Here is a 13,565-nt window from a genome sequence, read left to right on the forward strand (position 1 = left end):
CCAGAGATTTCCTTTTTCATTTTTGTTTTTGAAGTCCTAGTTTTTGTTTTACACAGCCTTTACCACTAGCCCATTGTATGTGAGGAGGGTTAAATAATCAGTTACATAACTAATAATGAGAGTTAGTAACAATTGGGCAGCATTAATGCTTTTTTGCTCTCAGTTGTTAAATAACTAAGGAGGTAATTCAGGATTTTGCAGGGCTCCTGTCTGCCCACAGCCACACCCAGAGGCCAGTTGTGCACTTTGGTTGTATTTGCATTGTTTCATGGCCGTGCTGTGCCTGGAATAGCACCCTGGTGGTGGCAACTTGAGTTTTGAGTGTGCAGCTGGGACTGACTTTTGTGGCCAGGTTTCCTTATTGAAGCATTTGGTGTAAGTTGTCCGACTTTAACTACAACAACCTAATGACTCTACCATTTTCTTTTTGTTCCTAAGAGGACAACATTCAGCAGGTACTCCTGATTTAGTTAATATATTGGTTGTTTTGTTTATTTGTCATCCAGGATGTCTGTAGGCTTGAAAGAATTAATTACTTAGAGGCATTTGGCTTTAAATGCAGTAGAAGAGTTTCTTTAAATGCAGTGAGAGTAGAGTTGAAGTCTTTCATTGCCAATGTCCTAAACTTTCAAGATAGAGCTGTATATACATATCATAAAACTTATACCATTCAATCCCAGACCAGTGTGAAAACACCAGTGACTTTAAAATACTTTTTTTTTTTTTGGTCAGGAGAAGTGACATGGCATGAAATGCCAACTCCCAAGCCAAGTTTTCTTCCAAAGTTGTTGCTTGGTATTCAAACTCTCCCATGAAGATGATGAACAGTCCAAGTCTTAAAGCTTTTAGTGTGTTTTGTAAAGGCAGTTATTGGCCTCTAAATGTCACAGAATGATTAGGTTGGTTATAATTATATGATGACCTTGGTAGATGTAGCCAAATAGGGTGTTTTTTTTATTGTAAAGGTAAAAATCGTAAAGGAGTGGCAAGGACTCAACATTGTCTTGAGTGGGTAATTTTAAAGCTGCTACTACTCTGTGTTAAGGATTTTAATGTCTAGAATGTTCTATCTTATACAAGAAATTCACTTTAAGAATGACATTTTTCTTCCATACGCCCCATCCAAACAATGAGGAGGGGATCAGAGAGGAAGGGATGCTCAGTATCCCAAAGCCCACGGCTTTGATGTGGTTCCACTGTCCTGTCTCACCAGGACTCCTGCACCATCAGCGTTTCCCCACTGGTTTCTCCTCCCTGCTCTATGGACACACAGCAGCAAAAAGGGACCCAGGAGAAGTGGGCAGAGTCGTGTGACACAGTTTCACATCTGGCATGGGACAAACTGCTTGCTCTCTTGTTGCCACAGTTCATCCTCTGTGGAAGAGAACTGACTCGCCTTCTGTGCTGTATTGTAAGGATACATTCATTAAAGTTTCTAAAGCATTCAGCAGTGGGGGCTGTGCAGTATGAAGTGACTCTGTTCTCTAGTGACTGTAGTTGTTGTAGGAGATATGCTGTGATTCAGAAGCGAAAAGCAAGTCAGCAACAAGTCCTTCAAGATTTATGATTTAATAGTTTTGTTGCTAATAGTTGGACTAATTCTGCTGTGCCTTCATTCTGATACTTTTTTAACTTGGTTCATTTTCATAACCCAGGAGAAAGATTTAATTTTAGAAGTTTCAGTTGACAGAGACATGCTGGTGCTAGATACGTATTTCAGATCATTGTCATTGTGCTCTATTTTTAAATTCAAGTGCCAGCCAACCCTGTTCTATGATGGGTGCTCTGCAGCCATGCTGCAAAGCAGAATTCTTCCAAGCTTTAGCACAAGGCCAGCAAATTTACTTATATAGTTTTCCTGTTTAATGAAGGGAAATGTTCTAGCACCTTTTCATTATCACAGAACTAAAACTGGTCATAAAAACAATCCTCCTCCCCCGAAGGCCTGCGCAGGCATTGGCAATTGTTAAGATGCTTGCCTATCAACAGCCACTAGAGAAAGAATTTTAAATGGTTTTGTGACGTCAAGGAGGCCCAAGAAAACATAGTCTGGTGCCAAATTACTTCCATCACTGAAAGCCCACAGTAAGAAATAGATAACACAGAAATAAATCTTCTGTGCAGTAGCTATCTCATGATATGCTCGAGCGACTCCAGTAAGTGAGGTTGTCTGGTATAGGAATAGCTGAAGAAGATGAACTTTCAGAGCCTCATTTTCTAACTTATGATTAATGAAAAGGCAGCCTAATCTGTCTGACATCCTGCTGTCTGGACGCAATGTCTGCGGGCAGCTTGGACCTCGCAGAGGGAAGTGCCCTGACAAAGTTACAGCCTGCAAAAGTGATCAATCTGAGCACGGTGGACAAAAAACTGTACCTCCTGAACGAAAAGATGGACAGACTGTTGCACTTCCAAGAAGATCTGACAGGCAAACTGCAGCAGGTTAACAGAGGCATTGATGGTGTAGAAAAAGGCATTAACAAGCTCGCAGTGTCCCGAGCAGCTCCTGCTGACACAGATGCAATGCAGAAAGGCCTAAAGGTATCGGACGGTGCTCACCAGGCTGACGTCCACAGCATGTGCTCAGAAGTGTTGAAGCTGATGAAAGCTGCCCAGCTAGATGCCTCAAAGCATAAGGAGAGGCTGGCAAAGATAGAGAAAAGGGTTGATACCCTGGATAAAGTTATTACATTTGTGGGCGAAGTATTAAAAAATTCTAAAGTAGTGGATTTTATTCTCAAAGGCATTGTGCCCTGGAAGAAGGGGAATCTGCTGGAAATTCCTGTTGAGGTTGGTTTAGTTTTACTATTCTTAATATTTTACTTTATGGTATATCAGGGCTTTAGGATCTCCTGTTGATTTCTTGCATAATGTATAATTCAGGTTTTCCTTTCAGTGTTGCTGTTACAGGTTACTGCTGTGACCTTTGAATTGTAAGGCTCTCAAGGTAGGGACAAAGCCCCAAACATGCCCTGTAGTCCCATGTTTGAGGTTCCTGAAGTGTGCCAGGCAGTCCTGTAACAAGTGTTAGAAGTAGATTGCTGCTCTAAAGGAAAACTCAGCTTCTACCAGTGCTCAAAGCTCAGCAATGTCACTCAAATTAGTGAATGAATTGAGGCCCCAGTGGAAGTGAAGCATTTTTTATTGGAAGAGGCTTCTATTTCCTTGTGCATGAATTCTGAACAAAGCACCAGTTACTAAAACCTGTGCTGACTCATGGTTGTGTTTCTGAGCAGGTTTATATGTCCTTAGACATCTAAATTGTCTTTAGCTGCGTCTTTACAATGCAGCTATGACTTCATCAACTCCATCAACACTGTTCACTCCTGAAATCAAGTAGTTCTTGTGCATGCAAGTCCTAGCTATCAGTTCCTAAGGATTTCTTAATAGTTGAGATCAGTGAGAGAGGAACAAGCAAGACCAGTACATAGTCGATATGGTGTTTTGAAATAGATTAACCCTTGTTTTTTAAAAGTTACAGGCATCTGAAATTAGTTTTAGCTATTGGGAGTTTCCATCTTTCACAGTGGCTTGTATCCCACCATGGGGATGAGAGGGAGGAAAACTGCAAGAGCTGTTTTCATTGTTTATTCATTCCAAGAATTTCCTTGTATGTAGGGGTGTGATTACAGTAAGGAGAATTTAGCTCAAATGAAAATGTCCACTTGTATCTTAATCAAAATATTTTTCACCAAAGCTGTAAAATGTTTTGGTGGGAAGGTACATCTAAACTTTTAGAAAAACAGGGCAGTGCTCGATGCCAGAGTACCTTTTCAGTCTTTCTGAGTGCTCTCCTGGTCTCCCTTTTTTATGTGCCAGCGTCTGACAAGTGAACTGGAGTGTTAGGAGACAGAGGAATTTATAAAGTGTTTCCATTAGTATTCAGAACAATAAATTATGCATTAGTTATCAACCTTAAATCTGGATAAGGCTTGTACTTGCAGTTCCAATTTCAGTTCTACAGGTTGTTTGAGAAATGGGAAAGTTTGATATTTTTGGTTAAAGCTGCACTGTTCCAAGTCACTGCCTGCAGTCACTGCAGAATGCCTGGAGACAGACACTGTCCTTTGCTTGATTTACACCTCAGACTGAACTGGCACGCCGTGTGTCAATGGCCAGGGGAAGAGGAGCAGAAAGAAGATAAACTAGTTCTGTTTCCAGATTGTCCAAGTGAAAAGAGCAGTAAGGAGGGATGTAAATAACAGGAGGTCATGTGAGGGATACTGGAGGAAGGATTCACAAGGACTCCTGGCATACTGGTGGGATTGGTTGTGGAGTAGCCACCGTGCACACACATCCATGTTTACAAAAGGAGATGGAAGGAGCTCAGAGCTCCATCCAAGTTTTGTAGACAGGCAGATAGAGACTGAGAGGGGAAATGGCCTGCTGGTGGTGACCTGATGGACTGGGATGGGCTGGGGGTCAGTGTCCCAGGCTCTGACCTCTGCCTCGGCTGGAGAACAGACAGGGTTTGCTGGGCAAGCAGTTTTATGGCAAACTCCACTTCTGCAATATGCCCATCATTGTTCTCCTTTTATTTTTCTGGTCATGAACACTTTTTGAAATTGGAGTAACAGGTCAGTTATAAGACCTTAAGATATGTCTGTGCTTTGATCCCAGGCTGAACTGGGCTTGAATTAGTGAGGTCTCTTGTGTACGTGACCCAGCTGGGTAACGTGGAGCAAAGCACAGGTGAACTTGGAAACAAATCCTGCTGAGCCATGTGCCAGCTTTGCTCTGGTTTTTGCAGCCTGTTGAGTGATGGCAGCACAGACATGTCCAAAGAGCTCCACAGTTGCGTGGGGGTTGCACAGAAGGGAACTGGCTGCTTGCTTGTTTCTGTTTTCCAGCCTTTGCTGTTCGTGACAGTGTCCTGCCCATCAGGGGGCTGGCTCGGGTGGGGGAGTGGGGAGGCTGTGTTTGCATTTCTGGGTGAAGCTGTTTGGTGATGCTATGACAGCATTCCAGGGATGCCATGGGAATGCTTATGGAAGAAGCTTTGTGGGGTTGGAGTCAAATTAATAAAAGACTATGAATTGAAGCTTCGTAGGATCCAAACCTCTGAGTTCTTACTTAAAAACAGACAGAAAACCCCACCAGCATTAAACTGTCACTTACCCAAGGCTTTCTTTGCATGTAGGATTTTGCAAGAATAATGTTCACCCTGGTCATTGTTGCAGGTTTGCTTAGAGCTGTAATAAAAATGGTAATGATTTTTTACTACTTTTACTCTTTGGGTGTTTTGGTTTTTGGGAAGGGGGAGGTGGGGAGGCTCTGTGCAATCTATAGGGTTGGTGCATGGAATACTTAACTGCTTTTACTAACAGATGAAGGGCTGATGTGCAGCTATCTTGTAATCAGTTGTCTGCAGAAATATTTTACGTGTCACTCATTTGCTTGTAGAAATAAGGATAGGAGGCTGCTCATCACTAGATTTTTAACTATATACCAACCACAAGGTATGTTATGCCTTTTCCTATTTTCGTGCAATGCTTTTTGCTAAATGTTATTTAGTTTTAATTTTACTACTAATGTATTGCTGTGTGAAGTCTTCAGTGGTGTTATTATGAAAGATTCCTCCTTTCAAATTAATTGGGAGAAGAACTTTCCTTAAAAATTAAAATCTGCTTCTAAAAGACAATAAGTCTGGTTTTAATCATTCCAAAGGTGACATGTGAAATGTCAAGAACATACACAAGAGTTGCCATAAAGCTTGAGGCTCTTTTTTGGTATCATCTCTATCAGATCAAATCATGAATTTTTAGATGCCTTGAGACAAATAGGTTTTGACAAATGTATTCAGAGACATGACTTTTCATTCTGTCACCAGCGAAAAAGCAAGAGAAATAAAGTATAATTTCTTTTTCTACTCTCTCATGTTGCACATGTCATGCTTTTTAATCAATATGAGTAAAGATGACAGGGGGCAAAAGCTATGACAGTGAAAATTTTGGAAAACCATGAGCTAATGTATTAATCTGTGTCATCTTGTTTTAGAAGTATGCCTGCCTGCAAAAGCAGGGAGAGATTGGAAGAAGGAAATAAACACAGCAGTAACTAAAAATTCAGAAGTTAAGAGGTGTTAGTGTCCAATTTACAGAGTCAGAATGCCTACACAGTTGGAGGAACCTGGTGAGAATTAGGCACTCTTGGCTGTAACTGTTTTTGTGTTCCCCTGTCATTTTTAGGCCAAAGATAAGCCCGAGGAGAGTGGTGCAAAACCTAAGCATGTGCTTAGCAACAGAGGAACCCAAACTGAAAGCAAGAAGCCTCTGGAAGGTATGTATCACTCCAGGCATGCTACAGGCTTTGACTCCAGAATGTGCAGCAGACAAACTGGAAATTAATAGGCTGCTATTTCCCACTACCTGAATTACTCAAATGTAACTGAGTAACTTTGCCCCCCTGTGCTGGGAAAATAGGATTGTGCTCACTTCCTCCAAAGATGATTTGTCCCCAGGATCAAATCCCACAAAAAGCTAGAAGATGAATAAACTAAAAGCAGCAGCTTCGTTTAGGTACACAGGGATTCTTTTTTATTTGGATTCCAGTGGGTTGAATTCAGCAAGCAGAGTTTGTTTGGAGGTACTGTGAAGATAGTGCCAATATCACACAGCAAACCTGATAAATTCTTCTCCCTTAATACATCTGAGCCAGCCCTCCCTCCTCCCCCTCTCTGAAAAAGGGATGTGTTGACACTGGGAATATCTTTTTTGGATCAGCCAGTTTCATTGGCATGTCAGGGCTGGATTCCTATTTAGGATGTGTCTGTCAGGGCATTGCCCTGTTGCATCCATTGTTGATGCCTGTGGAGTTGCAACAGGGGTGAATGTGATGTTGAGCAGGCCCTGTCATGCCGTTGTCTTCACAAATGGTCAGTGAATCCTTTGCATTATGGGCAATCCCTTATTTGGCTTCATCATTTTGGAAGTGACAAAAATAAAGCAAATGGTCCCAGTTCTGACTCAAAAGCTACACAGGGTTGTGAACTGACCTTGATGGTGTAAGGATTTTAAACCTTTTGGGGAGTTTCTTTCTATCTTTTCAGCTGTACTGAACTGTGTATGTTGAGTGGTGGGTTGCTTTATCCCCTCTCTGTTGTGCCATTAATTTTTTCAAGGATACATCATTAATTCATTACTTTATTCAGAGACAAAAAGTGGGAAAAAGCTGGATGAAAACAAGGGAGCATGTGAGAAGGTGAACACTTCTGGTGCTGTAGCCCACAAAGGTGACTCCAAACCCCAAGTTAAGGAGAGGACAGCACAGCAGCAAGTGGTAGAAGGTGCTGTCAAAACACCCAGCAGTAAAAGCTTTCAACAGAAGGACATTGGTGTCAAGGCTTTGAATCAACACAATGGTCTTCCCTTCATCCATGAAGATCACGTAGGCAACCAAAATGTTCCTGCTAAAGCACAGAATGTGGACAGAGCCCCATGCCCAGATGAGTGCCACAGGCAGCTTGTGCATCAGAAACTCGGGAAGAATGAAAACAAACCTCGACCATGGAGTGTGGCATCCCGGGAAGCTGCGCCCTCCACATCCCAGGCTATATCTGACACGGGGCGTGAGGTGACACATACCAGGTAATGGCCTTGCTGGTGGCTTTCATGTGTTAGAAGGGGAAAAAGGAAAGCCAGGTCATTAAAGGAGGCGGCTCCTGCGTCCTGGGATGGGAGTGGGGACACCTGACAAGTGGTTAAGGAAAAAAACTCCAAGGGCCACGAGTAAAGTTGTGTGAAGTTGAGGAGTCAGAGGGCTGTGGATGGGAGGGAGGGGTTTTAGATCATCAGCCTCTGTGTATTAAACATAGAAAGGTGACCACCACAGGAGAGCTCATTTTAAACCACTCACTCCTTCCCAACTCTTTTGTTTCTCTAACCGTGGGGGTGAAAGGAATATGAGATATTTACCAGTACATGACAAAACCAAAGAACTTGTGTTTGTTGCCCTCAGTGTTTTTGTGTTTTGTTTTTTAATGTCTTGGTCACCTAAAGATTGTTTGTTTGTTCATGTCTATCAGGCTAATCTTTTCTTTGTGTAGTTGTTCTGTAATATGTCTTTTATAGTCCATTTTTCTTTGAATTATTTATTTAGGACTTGATTTAAATGCCATTTATTTAAATTTTAAAAAACCCACACAACAGAGAATGACAAAAACCCACAACCAAAGACTCCTATCAACTAAACCCTAAAAAATGGAACTTCTGTGTGAGATTTTGACTACCAGTGCCTTCTCTGTCTGGGCAGGTGTCTATAAAGTAATTTATATGTGGGGGGGGGTGATAGACACACTCATCCCTACACACAGATGTATGTATGTATGTTACTTTGCATGGGGAATTTCCCAGGGTTTTGTGTGTACAAATTGGTGCCCAAAGACCAGACAGAACACGACACTACTTTTGTGTCTGTATAATTTGAAAACTCTGTAGTGGTATTTGTGAATATAGGCTGGGCACTTATATCCTGTGCAATGAGTGAGTGTCTAATGGGATTACAGGACTCCTAAAAAAACCACAAAACCCAAAACAAGTCAACAAATAAAGTGAATGAAGAATAAATTACCAAAATGAAAGAAAGTTGTCCTGATGTCAGCACATGGGCTTCCTGAGGGAAAGGGCTCATTGTGGTGACTGGCACACTGGGAGATTTTTCTCCTTAGAGGGCGAATGTGAGGATTTGGCAGGAGAAAGTACAAGCTTTCACTGCTGTGGCCTCTTCTCAAACATTTGTGTACAGTTATAGACATGGTTACCTCCAAACTGGTGCTACAGCAACACTGACAGCAGAGGGACCTCCCTGTACTCTCCCAGTGGGGTTTAGGCTCTGGCTGGTGAGCCATAGGCACTGTGCCTCAACAGCTGCAGTGGGTCCATCCCAGCTACCTGCAGGGGTGCTGCCTGGGAGGCTGTTCCTGTGCTTGGGGGTGGCTCAGGGTGTTGGTGAAGCTGTAGAGGAACTGTTGCTGTAAGCCCTTGGAAGTCAGTGCTGGCTGATGATGATGTGCCAGGGGTGAACTTGGAGATGGGCAGCAGCTCCAACAGCAGCTGGTGGGTTTGGACAGGGGGGTGCCTGAGCCCCAAAGACTTTGTTTTGGGGAGGAGGGAGGCCAAGAGGTAACTGAAAGGCAGAAGCCAGAGTAAACCCCAGGGGAAGCTGCAGCCTTCCTGCCCAGGACACGCATAATGCTTTCGAGTGTGAGGTCACATGGGGGTGGTAAACACCTCTCTGAAATGGACGCAGCTTTTAATGAAGTTCGTAAAGCCCACACAGAAGTGTCAAAAGAACATTGTGTTCCCCAGCTTGGAGAAATGGCCAGGAGTCCTGCTGGGTTCAGGCTTGCCTAGATAGCAGAGGAAGTGTTTGCTCCGAGCTGTGTTTATCTGCTCTGACAGCTCACACCAGAGCAGCTGAGATTCATAGCACAGCAAAAGGGTGTTAAAGATACAGAAAATGAGAAACTTCAGACTCCTGTAATACAAAAGCAGAAACATTTTCTTTTATAACATCTTCTGTAATAAGGCTGCTGCACTGAGAGAGGCAATAACCTTTGTGAAAATGAGGTATGTTCTCTGCTCGATAACAGGAATTTTCTTTACTTGCCATTGTATAAAATCTACTTTACAGCTTCACAAGTTTCGGTTCAGCCTCACTAAAATCAGGCAGCTCATGACAGTTGGAGCAGTAACAGTTGACTCAAACATTATCACACGAATGTCTTTGGTGGATTTTAGGAGCATAGAGAATTGGTTCTAACCTGTATTCTTTTTAGGCAACACAAGAGGGGAAAAAAATATCTTTAAACTTTTCCAGTAGCTAGAATGCCAAGGAAAATAGTATTGATGGAGTGCAAGAGTTCATGAAAGTTGGATTTTTAAGAGAAAGCTGTGGAAAGAATGCTATCCCATCAGAAGGCACAAACACAGATGTCTGAGTGTGCAAGTCAGCCAGCTGGACGAGGGCTGGGGGTGGATGCAAACCACTGGATTTCTAGAGCCATATGAGCAGTCAGCCATTTAGATAATCAGCCTGTAATTTGTGAAGGCAATCACTATCCCCTCTCTGCCCAGATGAGTGGTATTTTATTAGACCAACTGTAATAATCGCAAAAAGTGGGTAAGCTTTCAGATGTGGGATTAACCCTTAGCAGAATGAGACATTTTGTTCAGCAGAAGGCAGGCAGGTACACTGATGAGGACACAGAAAAAGTATCAGAGTGCTTTTTGGTGTTCTTCCCTTAGTGTTGTGACTATTTCCTAAGAGGATTGGTACAGATAGGTGTTATTAATACTGTAGAAATCTGCGGGTTTGGAAACTTATAGATTTTTCTTCCCCCTCAAAGCTCCAAAAGTAGGGTTAGTCATCTGAATCAAATGTTGACTGTTTGCTCTGCAGGATATCCATCAGTGTGCATATGACTGACATGAAAGAAAAGATTGAGATGGCCAAGGAAAGAAATGTAAGTGATCACAGAGGTACAAGTCCCAAAGTAAAACCCCCATCCTCCACACTAGCAGACTTGAAAGGAGTCAAACAGCTGCCTGACAAATTAAAGCTTCAACAGAGTCCTCAAAACATCAGCACTGAGCCAAATCCAGAAGTTAAAGGGGACAATAAGCAAAATGAACTTAAACCTCAAACAGGAAAGCAAGAGCCATTACTGAGCAAGCCCAAACCAGGTAAAAAGGCTGAAGAGAAATCAGAATTAAAATGCGAGCCCAAAACCTCACGGAATAACTCTGCAAAGGAGCCTGTGAATGATGGGGGGGTAGAAGTGAAAATCCATCAGGAAACAGCAAAAGCAGAAGAATCCCCAAAAGATACCGAGTCTGAGAGGAGAGAATCTGAGTCTGCATCCTCAGGAGGAAGAGGAAATGATGTTCATCAGTGCCCAGGAGTGGCACCAGAGAAGAGTGAGGCACTGGAAGGTGACAGAGCTCTTCCCACGCAGGGTGAAGTGATCATCGGTGAGTTGCTCACAGTTGTCCTTGGAACCTGTACCTGGAGGATTTTGTGCTATTCCTGTCTGTTGGATGTACAATAATAGCTGGAGCAGTGCTCAGGAGAACACCTGTGTCTTACACTTGAGAGTGTTTTACCATGGGTGTCTCTGACTATGTAAATAGCAATTAATGTTTGTACAGATTCCGTTAATAGTAATTTTCCTTTCAAAGTGTGTTTTGGGGAAAAAAAGTGTCATTTAAAATAAAATAGGGTGAAGTGTATGTGTGATCAGAAGTATGAGTAACTTTGAAAAAATCCATTTTCTTTAGCTAAAGCATTTATTCCTTAAGATAGAGTATGCAAGCCATACTTTAGCAGCTATGGGCTGGAGATTCAGAGCACAGCAAAATAATGCAGGCAGAGTATCTTAACCATGGCCTGTGTTGTGTTACTGGCCACAGATCTTCTCTGGGTTATTGTGTGAATGTTACAATGCTTGGTTGCATTGTTTCAGGGAGTGCTTGCTCCTGGCAGCACAAAACCTTCAGGGGTAGATGTCCTGACCTGGATCTGGCATTCTGAGCAGTGGCTGGAGATGAGTTGAATACATGTTAAATTGCAGCCCGAGATACCTGCAGATTAGCTGTAAAATTGCCTTGAATGGGAGACACCAAAAATGGCTTTAATGAAGCTTTACCCTAGAAAAACTTGGACATTAGGTGATCATGGTTAACAGAGTTAGCTTACCACAAACTGAGGAAACTTAAGCTTTAATTTGAACATTGTCTGCAAAAATCTTGCTGCTAGGAGGAACTTCATGATTTTACCAACAACTGCCATCATTCATCAGTGCTGTGTGTTTGTGTTGACCTTTCCAGCTGCCCATAACAATTAAAAAATGATGAATTGTAATTTTTTTAAATGTCCAGGTAGTTTTTTCAGGAGACCTTTTCTGGTAATGCATAAACTAGTCTCCTAAAGGTGTTCAGTGGGTTTACTGTGTTAAAAAAACAAAGGTGAGGTCCTGTTCTCAGTTCTGGGACTTTATTCCTCATTTGTAAAAGAGTGTTAGCAGTGAAAGTCCCTTTCTTGAAGTAACAGAGAGATTTTGGATATATTCAGCACCCCCCTTCTCAGGGCTAGCTGCAACCGCAGGGATTCTTTTCCTTGCATGCTACCCTAAAAAGAGTGAAAGAATTGAGTTCTTAATGTTATCCAGATACTTCAGTGCTTGTCTGAATTCCAGTAGATTAAAAAATGATGGCATGGGAACATGAACAAAGGGAAGAGATGGGAGGGAGGGCAGTGCACTTCACTATAAAGTTTTGGGTTGAGTGTTTGCATTCTCAGCCTGTTGTCAGCAGTCAGACACTGCCCGGTCCGGGTGTGTGCCCCCAGTGTTTCTCCCTTAGAACCCCCCAGCCACAGCAGCACTGGAGGCTGCATCAGCAGTGCCTGTGGGAGAAACTGGGATCATCTCTTCAGGACAGCAGTGCTAAAGGTGGGAGAGCATCAGGATATGGTTTTGTGGAGCTGTGGGTACCGGGAAGCACAGAAGGCAGCTGGGACTTGACATTACGCTTAGCAGGCACAGCAGGGTGATGTGCATTGAAGGCTGAAGTCACTGGTGTGAGGGAGGTGAAACAGTGCAGTGGTGTGTGCAGAAACACCTCAGTGACCAGCTTGTCTCCTCTTTAGATGACAGTCCTTCTCCTCCAGCGCCTTTCGAACATCGCATCGTGAGTGTCAAGCAAACGGAGGTGACAACGAGCTACTCGGTGTGTCGGCACGAGGTGCTGGGGGGGTGAGTATCCCTCTGCCTGATGCTGTACTGCTCTTGGAGAAAAGCAGTGAGCTGGAGAGCTAGAGCTGGCTTCTTCAGATGGCCCCAGATTGTGGGGGTGTGTGAGGCAGATACAAGCTCACAGCTGCCAGAGTGAGCAGGTTCATCCTGGAGACCTTTGGGCTTTCACAGACGCTGTTAAATCAAGGGGTTTCCCTTGGTTTCTGTCCCAGCTCCATTTTAAGATGCCTGACTGTCGTCTTGGATGACTGGTTTTTTCATTTGTTGTAATGATCCTGGCCTCAGCTGGTGTCGTGGGAAAAACCTGTACCCTTAAGGCAGTCAGATTCAGAGCATTTGAAGTCAACAAAGCCCATTAGAATTAGGTCAGGCAGCTTCCAAAAATCTTTTTTTTTTTCTGTGCTGAACTGCACATTAAAGAAAGCAAAGGAAGAAGTTATTATTTTGACCTTATGTTTAGTTTTCACTCATAGGAAGTCTGCAGCTGCTTCAGCTTTTGTATTCTTGTATCCTTACTTATGTGACAAGAAGGCTTGATTTACACATTGATCCACTTACAAATATGGCTTATAATGGCTTATACTTATAATAAGTATACGCAATATGATGCAATAGCAGGGAAGATGGTGTTTAGAAATCATTCCAGGGGGCATTAACGTATCTGCGTGACATGGGGGAGAATTTACAACATGCAAGAAATGCAGTCTGCAGAGTGGCTACGGTTACTGGTCTTCTGGTCATTTAAAAAGTTATGAGATCAGGACAGAAATATCCCTGTTAATATACCCACAGCCACAGCAGTGAAGGACAGCAG

At 42.9% G+C, this 13,565-nt stretch overlaps 1 protein-coding gene across 1 annotated transcript in view; it reads left to right on the forward strand.

Annotated features, from left to right (window-relative positions):
* Positions 1 to 13,565, forward strand: part of MYLK3 (myosin light chain kinase 3) — a 34,389-nt gene that overhangs the window by 10,096 nt on the left and 10,728 nt on the right. Inside the window, exons 2-5 of the mRNA XM_032701033.1 lie at positions 6,189 to 6,279; positions 7,151 to 7,586; positions 10,399 to 10,970; positions 12,646 to 12,751. Of these exons, the coding sequence (XP_032556924.1) occupies positions 6,189 to 6,279; positions 7,151 to 7,586; positions 10,399 to 10,970; positions 12,646 to 12,751 (1,205 nt within the window). The remainder of the gene's footprint in view (positions 1 to 6,188; positions 6,280 to 7,150; positions 7,587 to 10,398; positions 10,971 to 12,645; positions 12,752 to 13,565) is intronic.

The sequence above is a fragment of the Chiroxiphia lanceolata genome, chromosome 13 (assembly GCF_009829145.1).
Source record: "Chiroxiphia lanceolata isolate bChiLan1 chromosome 13, bChiLan1.pri, whole genome shotgun sequence".
Taxonomy (NCBI): Eukaryota; Metazoa; Chordata; class Aves; order Passeriformes; family Pipridae; genus Chiroxiphia; species Chiroxiphia lanceolata.